This window comes from Ambystoma mexicanum, chromosome 5p, assembly GCF_040938575.1.
Source record: "Ambystoma mexicanum isolate Mex_15411 chromosome 5p, UKY_AmexF1_1, whole genome shotgun sequence".
Classification (NCBI taxonomy): Eukaryota; Metazoa; Chordata; class Amphibia; order Caudata; family Ambystomatidae; genus Ambystoma; species Ambystoma mexicanum.
Genome location: NC_090930.1, coordinates 177,045,321 through 177,053,721, shown reverse-complemented (window position 1 = coordinate 177,053,721; position 8,401 = coordinate 177,045,321). Strand labels below are relative to the sequence as shown.

Genomic DNA, 8,401 nt, shown 5'->3' with positions numbered 1-8,401 from the left:
CACAGTAGCTGCAGTGTTGATTTTGCAATGCACATTGTGCATGTGGACAGGCATTCATTGTTATGTTTAAAATACAACTTTTGGAATGCATTTGGGTATGATTTACTGTTGGTGGGAGGTTGTTGGTCAGTCATTTCATCTGATTCCATGTCAGGCAACATTGTCTGATGCCCATTTATATTTTTCACATGGCAATGTGTACCTTTTTGGTGCTGTGTTGGTGTATGGCTATTGCTTGCCATGTCATGTTGTGGTTTTGGAGGGTTTTGAGCGACATACCAGTGATAGTCATGTCCTGTTTTGCAGGTCTGTGTGATTCACACATTGCACATGTGCCTTTTGGTCACACAGGATTGCTTGTGTTTAAGTAGCTAGGGATGCACACAAAGTAGCACTTCCGGGGCAACATTCTCAGGGTGGTAAGGTCGTGACAGTGGTGTCATCATTGATCGTCACCTGGTATCTGCCAGGCCTGTGTGCGTTCCACAGGGTTGGGAGTTAAGGTGAAAAATATGGCCACAAGCTGGGTCCGGGCTTCCTCGCCACGTGTCCTATCCCCTCCCATGGGCAGCGCCTGTGCATGTGGGGGCACGACCATGTCCACCGGTACACCCTGCTGTGTCGCAACATTGTGCAGGACACATGCTGCCGCAATGATCCTGCACACTACTGGGGATGCATAGAGTAGCTGCCTACCAGAGCAGTCAAGGGAGCAGAAGCATGACTTGAGCACTCCGAATGTGCGCTCCACTATGGCCCTTGTTGCAATAAGGGCCGCGTTGTAACTTACCTGGGGTGGTGTGGTGGGGTTCCAGATTGGCATCATCATGTGGTTGCTCAGAGGGTAGGCACTGTCCCCTGGAGAGGTGATATGGTTGTGATTATTGGGGTTTGTGTATTTTTGTGTGTGTGTGACATGCATGCATGTGCACGGGCATTTGTACTCACCTAGGAGCCATGTGTCGCCATGCTGCCCAGCTTCCAGGGCCCGGCTCAGGGCGGACATTCTGTATATGAAACTGTCATGGGTGGAGCCGGGGTAGTTTGCATAGACAGAGGTGATGATTATCTTTGCATCGCATACCACCTGTACATTGATGGAATGCCAGTGCTTGCGGTTTCGGTAGATGTGCTCAGTGGCCCTAGGTGGACGTAGGGCCACATGGGTGCAATCTATGACACCGAGCACTTTGGGGAAGGGTGCCACCCTGTAAAAGTCCTGGACAACGGCCTGCCTTTCTGCGGGTGTTCTGGGCATGTATATGTGCCTGCGGACTGAGGGGCGCGCTGTCATGATTGCCAATACCTGGTGTAGGCAGTGTGACTGCGTGGCCTGAGAGACTCCCCCCCCCCCCCCCCCACTATGGCAGTAGTCTGCTGAAAAGACCCAGTGGCCAAAAAATGCAGGACATTGAGCAACTTCTCCAAGGGGCTCAATGCTTGGGAGCAGAGGGTGGGGGATGTTAGGTCATCTTCCCACTCCCTGACCAGGTCTAGGATGATATTGGGTGGAAACCTATACCTGCCACAGACCTGGTCGTCAGGCATCCCAAAAAAGGCTTGCCCGTGGTGAAAAAAATGCATGCCCTGGCTATTTTCCTCCTGTGGTGTCCCACGATCAGTGCTGCGACAAATGGGGCATTTAACGTAGCTTTATGTACGAGTTTGTTGTTTGTGCGCACTTTTATGCTGTGCGCGGGGACGCTTCCGCCTGCCTTCGTGTGGCGGACGCGTTGACGCCTGTGGGCGTCTTTTGCCGTGCACAGGTTTCCCGTATTCAAATCCATGAATACGGGTTGTTCGCATGCGTGTGGGCGTTCCGTGTAGTTCCCTGCAGTACTTCCCCAGTTACGCCTTCTTTTTCACGCGTTATTCCCCATTCCGCGTGTTACACCCACTGTTCCGCCCACTTTTGTTGTGTGCGTTGCACTATGTGCGCTTTCGCTGTGCGCACGCTGTTTGGAGCCGTGTGCGCCATGCACGGATTTGGCGCACAACCAGTGGGAAAGTAGCGCACCTTCCTTGAATCGCACGCATGCGCTTGCTTTCTCCCGCTTGTGCCTCCTTGTGCCTGCTTGCGCTGGGATTTTCGGCGCACGTTTGTTCCATGAATCGACCCCCATGTGTCTTTGAGCCTTGTTAGATTATTTTTTTGTTCCGTCGATTCTCATCTATTTTATTGTATCCATTAATTCAGTCATGAGGTTTCCCCCCCCCCCCTCACAGTCTGTTGCCACATTGCAGAGGCTTCTGCCTTTGTATGGAGTCGCTCTTCTATTTTGTAGTGAATACCTCTAGCTATCCAGTGAGCAGGTGTTCTTCTGTTGATTAGAGCTGCATTGGTGAAAAGGGGCTGGGGGGTCCCTTATGGAGTTGAGGGGATGCTATGGGGTGTCTCAGGGTGCATGCATGTCTTTCAGCTCAGATTGGCATGGATATGGTTAAGGAGAACACTTCCCAAGAAGTAGAATGAATGATGGGGCAATTGAAGCCAGGCAGTACAGAGAAGGTGTGCGTGTGGTGACTTGGATCCTATCGAGTGTGTGTTGCATGAGTTAATGGAATGTATAACCTTCAGGGACCTGAAGGTTCCAAGGATGTCGGTTGGAGATTGCAGCATTGGAGCGCTGACTAGAAAGATGCACCTGCCTGTTTCTCCTGACCATCTTTCTACCTGTACACTGCAACATTAAAGAAGCTTTCCATTTATACCTACTTGGGTCCTGTGTCTTACGGGTGTTGCCTGCCTTCCTTCCAGCCCAAGGCACATCAGGGCACAACTCAGCATGGGATGAACGGGGGGAGCAGCGAGATGTAGAGGCTTTATTGACTTCATGCAACAGTGAGATGTGCCAGGAAGGATGAAGATGAAAACAGCATTACATGTATAGATCTATGCTGGATAAGTCGAATACAGATGCCTTTTTGGTTACATGCAGCCCTAATGCAAATTAACGCACTGATCACTGAAGCAAAAAAATAATAAAATAAAAATGCATTAGGACTCTAATCCAGTTTAGTTCTATAGGGCCTTTTCGGATCTACTGGTGCCTCATCTTAAGGCAAAGTACACAATCTTTTGAAACAGGTGTTCATCCAGCCTCTACAGGCGAACACCCGATTAGTTTTGTTGAAGCTGGGCAAGTCCCTGGAATTATGTTCATCATACCGCCCTATATTTGCTAATTAATGAGGACAATAAAATATCTGCCACAATCACCACCAATGAGCTTTTGTGGATACTCCCTTTTTTCTATAGGCCAGAGCAGGTAGAACAGCCTCCTTTACTCACCAGAGGCTATTTTGCCAGCTAGACCAGAGCCCAGGCTCCTGGTAGTTGCAGTTAAGTTACATACAGGCGTTTGTTTCCATCGAGTGGCCCATTAATAGTTTTGAATAGGATAGGTCTGGGCAGCAGGTTTGTGTCACTTGTAATCCCATAGCAAGAGTATGCACAAATGGCTTTCATAGAGGCCCACGATTGAGCGATGGGCCCCAGAGAGATGTCACTTATCACCACTTGGTGGTGGCGATTGACCCAATGCAGCGTGGTCAACCCGGAGAAATTAGAGGGGGCAGCAGCTATGTTAGTTGGTTAATAATATTGTTATGTACCAATAGGTTATTGTGAAGCAACCCAGGAAAAATAAAAATCTTAACCCACTGATGCAAGGTATGAAGGAGTTCAGAGACTACTCTGGCTTAAAGATACTAGCACAAGTTCGAGTTGTTTCCATTAGCAAAGACTCACCCATGGACTGGCCTTTCGCATTTGGCAGAGGTAGCCCATTATTAATTAACTTGGGATGTTGGCGTCTAGGTAGGTAACTTGCCTTTAAAGTTAAATTATGAACCAGTGATGACCCGTGTGCAATTTGCCAACATCCCAGATTGGCAGAACATCTTTTGTTCTTTAAGACTTCGGTCAAACAATCATTTTTTCCATGTGTCAGATGGGAGGTTTTGATTCTATACTGGAGATGGGTGGACTGGGTACGGCAGATGTATATACATCTTATCTGGTGGCTCAAGCACACTAATGACCTTGCTGGTACGTGCGGACTGATGGGAGCCTCAGGGTGCGGCTAAGAATGGTGCATTTTCCTGGTATAGGCGGGGATACTCGCGGCTACTGCCTGTCCAGTCACATTCCTGGTGTTCCTTACACAAAGGAACACGGTGTAACTGATGTACAGGCTTCAATTACACACCTTCAGGGATTTACTCCGAGGGGGGCTTTTTGTCAGCACAATAGATTGCCACGGCTCGATTGATGCGTTCATGAACTTGCAATTGCATAATATGCAGAACTGTTCTTTCTTTCCTCCGTCGGACACCGAAAAGAGTTTCTTCCACTGAAACATATGATCAAATAGCAAGGTGAAGGGCGACTTACCTTTTTTGCTGTATCGCATTGCAGAAGGATCGAAGCCGAAAGAAGGAGCCATCCAATTCGACAGCAACAGTGGAAATATAAACCAGGTTAGGCCAAAATGGTTGCTCTCAACTACAAGGTTAAATGAGAGATTACATTTGTTCATCACACATGTTACTCCATAAGATATCCTGAGAGGTCATGGTTTCAGATATAATGTTTGGAACACTTGAGTTTCCAAATCTAGGCTGGGAATGCAAGTAATGGCCGATTTCAGGGAGTTTTTTTTCCAGACTCCTTCAAAGAGAACTGGGATTCAAATTGAGGTCTGCCCACTATTTGGATTACTCTGGTGAAAGGGTGAAATACCAGCTGGCGGTGGAACATATTGGGTCTAGTGATGATATGGGCGGAGCGTTTTGTTGAACAGATGTGGACGAAAGGTCCAGCTCCGACTGTCAAAGGTTGGATGAAGGATATGGCAACTTGCTTTGGGCGTAAATGAATTCAGTCATTCATTCGAGCAACACGAGACTATTTGGGGGCAAGGGTGCAGGACGCGAGCTGAAGAAGTGTTCGATAATACCCCGTTATTCCCTGCCTTCTTGCTGTTCCAGGAAATTGCAATATGTGTTTAATGTGCAGCCCGGTTGTGCTTTTACTAAGAAAAAGACTGGGCATTTTAGAACCGTCGCAGTATTTACAGGTGAGCACTGGTGGACTCCTGGTGCTGTAGCAGAATGATTTTATTAAAAGCTTATATATACAAGAAATTCAGAGCAAAGGCACTACACAAAGCAAGGGGGGGGGGGGGGGGTAAGACATACCAGCAGCCATTGGGTACTCCAGGTAACAGCTGACACGTGGTAGCTCTGTCACTAGTGCACACACGATTACACACGTTGTTGCAGCCAAATCTAATCCAAAGTGAAGATCAGATCTGCCAGTTGTTGGCAGGATTACTAAATAAACACACATTTTACAGTAAGGATTTTTTTTTTTTATTACTTCGCAGTTCCCACAGCTGAGCACTACGTTGTGTCAGGTAGGTGAACATGGTTTGCTGTAACCATTTTAGACTGATGAAATGCTTGCAGACTTTAAAAGACAAGTGGGACAGCCGGGATAGAGGTGAAAGGGAGTCTACAATGTTCACGTTGATGGAAGATACAATATATACAGCCTAAGGGTAAAACAGTACAGTAAATACACCACAGGGCTTGTGCAATGAACATTGACGTCCCTAAAATGTAAACTGTCGCACAATCGTGAGTAAAGTGCAAATAGGTACATTTTCCAACTAGTTTACATTTTGGAGCAGGTCAACGGAACAGCCAGTGTATAGAAGTGCAGCAGTTCAAGATGGAGACGATGCAGGAAGGGTTGGAATAGACTTCAACCCCTCAAACATTACTCAGGGCATCGACTCCGGGAAGAACTTTACCTGTGAATTGAAAAGAAAGATGAGAAATTCAGATCACAAGTGAAAACAGCTTTTCAGGTACAAGATACGAGGATTTGACTGTACAGTGCTTTTAGATTACATTCTATTTTTATAACAAGTAATGTTCTTCTTTTAAGAGAACAATTCTTAAATTTTAATACTAAATTTAAGAAACCAATTTAGTAACTGGAAACTGATAGGTCTTACATGAAAGTGTAAATGTTAGACCCGTTTTGTCATGGTGAGATCCTTCACAGTTGGACTCTCTCAAATTCTTAAAAAATAGGCATATGCCCCATCCTTTTGCTTTGCATGGCAGATACACAACATACCATTATATAAAAAAAAAAATATATAATAGAGCCTGAAATCATGGAGAAGCGGCACTATAAAATAGAAACTGGCATGCCACCCAATACAAAGGTGACCTGCATATTTTCAGAAAGCTCCGAGCCAAATTTTGCCTTGGCCAGCACCGTTTTAAACTTATTTTTCAGGACAAAATTCCCAAAACGAACGATTGGCAGGCTCACAGCACCCACTTGAGCGCCATTTTCTCAGTCGTGGGCCATATAAACATTGTGAACCATTTAAGTAAAAAAAGCAATTCTCTTTATTCGGGGGAGAATAATAAATATATATGACAATGCATTACTTACCGTAAAAGCATTTCTGATGGTTGTATCTGCTTAGATTCACATGCTGTGCATAGGTCCGACATCCAGTGGTCACTGCAGAGTATTGCATTTTGTTTTTCGTAGTCGAAAAGGGGACGTCGACAAGGCGTGTCTGTAACACTATCCCTATAGTGACGTGCGTTGTACCCACAATCCCTCACGCGTCGAGGTCCCTCTGCTTGTATTTTTCTGCCCTGAGGGAGCCTTCTAGACGTGAGTGAGTCCAGAAAAGAGAGAAATATAGAAAAGGATGTCTATGTTCCTTCCATCCGAGCGGGGAGGAAGGGTGGGCGCATGTGAATCTAAGCAGATACAACCATCAGAAATGCTTTTACGGTAAGTAATGCATTGTCTTCTGATGTTTGTTAATCTGCTTAGAATCACATGCTGTGCATAGACTAGCGAGCAGTACCCGGAGTTGGCGGTGGCATCGAGTAGAGAAAAGTAGAGAAAAGATGTCTTAATACTGCCTGTCCCACCTGGGAGTCAGATTTAGAGTGTGCATCTAGACAGTAGTGTTTTGTAAAGGTGTGCACAGAACTCCAGGTAGCCGCTTTGCAGATGGACTCAAGGGGAACATTTGCAATGAATGCTATGGAAGCCCCAGTGCCTCGAGTGGAATGTGCTCTTGGCTTGAAGGGTAGTTCTCTCTTAGCAAGAGCGTAACAGAGAGTGATGCATTGAACAATCCATCTAGATATAGTGGACTTTGAAACTGCATCTCCTTCTCTTCCTGCTGCCACCGAGACAAAGAACTGATTAGTCTTTCTTAGTGGTCTGGTTCTTTCCATGTAGAGCATGACAGCTCTGCGCACATCCAGTGTATGCAGACTTTTTTCTCCCAAGCTGGAAGGGTTTTGAAAGAATGTTGGTAGTTCTATTGACTGGTTTACATGAAATTTCGATATGAATTTTGGTGCAAACCTTGGGTGTGTGCGTAGAACCACCTTATCCTTGTGAACTGTTACGAAGGGGTCTAGTACAGAAAGAGCCTGTAGTTCACTTACTCTCCTAATGGAGGTGATAGCTATTAGGAAAGCAGTTTTAAGAGTGAGGTCTTTAAGAGTTGCCTTGTGCATGGGTTTGAAAGGCGGGCCCATGAGTCTAGAAAGTACCACATTTAAGTCCCATCCGGGAGCTGGGTTAGCTATCGGAGGGTGTATTCTCTTTACCCCCTCCATGAAGGCCTTGATAACTGGTATCTTCCACCACGACACTAAGTTGGGAAGTGGTGTATGCGGAAAGTGCCGCTAGGTGGCCTTTGATGGAATTGAAGACTAGACCTGAATCCAGTAAATGGGTCAAGTACAGAACAATGTTAGTGGGAGAGCAGTCAACTGGGTTGATGCTCTTAATTCTACACCAGATGACAAATCTTTTCCACTTGCTAGAATAGCAGTGGCAAGTATTAGGTTTTCTGGCTTCCCTGAGGATGTCCATACATCTCTGCGGGAGTTGTAAATGTCCAAATTCTACGATCTCAGGAGCCAGGCTGCTAAGTTCATGGTCTGAGGGCATGGATGCGGTGTCCTGCCCTTGTCCTGTGACAGCATGTTGTATGGGCAGGGGAGTTTCACTGGGGGAGATAGAGACATCTCCATTAAGTGCGCGAACCATGGCTGTCGGGCCCACATTGGGGCCACCAGTATCATGGTTACTTGTTCCTGGTGCATCTTGTGCACCACCTTGTTGAGAAGGGGAGTCGGGGGAAAAGCGTAAACAAATTTCTCTTCGGGCAGGGGGAAATCTCTGCTGAGTTTGTCTGCCAGCAGATTGAGTTCCCATGGTACATGTTCGGACAGTAGGAACATGTTTTGTTTGAGAGCCCACTAACATATATTTTGGGCCAGTTTGGACAGTCCTGGAGAGTGGGTGCCCCCTACTTGTTGATGTAGTACATGGCTG

General features: G+C 46.4%; 1 protein-coding gene across 1 annotated transcript in view; it reads right to left on the bottom strand.

Annotated features, from left to right (window-relative positions):
* Positions 1 to 5,352: 5,352 nt before the first annotated feature.
* PGK1 (phosphoglycerate kinase 1) overlaps positions 5,353 to 8,401 on the bottom strand; it is a 151,004-nt gene continuing 147,955 nt past the window's right edge. The window contains exon 11 of the mRNA XM_069612589.1: positions 5,353 to 5,819. Within this exon, the coding sequence (XP_069468690.1) occupies positions 5,779 to 5,819 (41 nt within the window). The 3' untranslated portion in view covers positions 5,353 to 5,778. The remainder of the gene's footprint in view (positions 5,820 to 8,401) is intronic.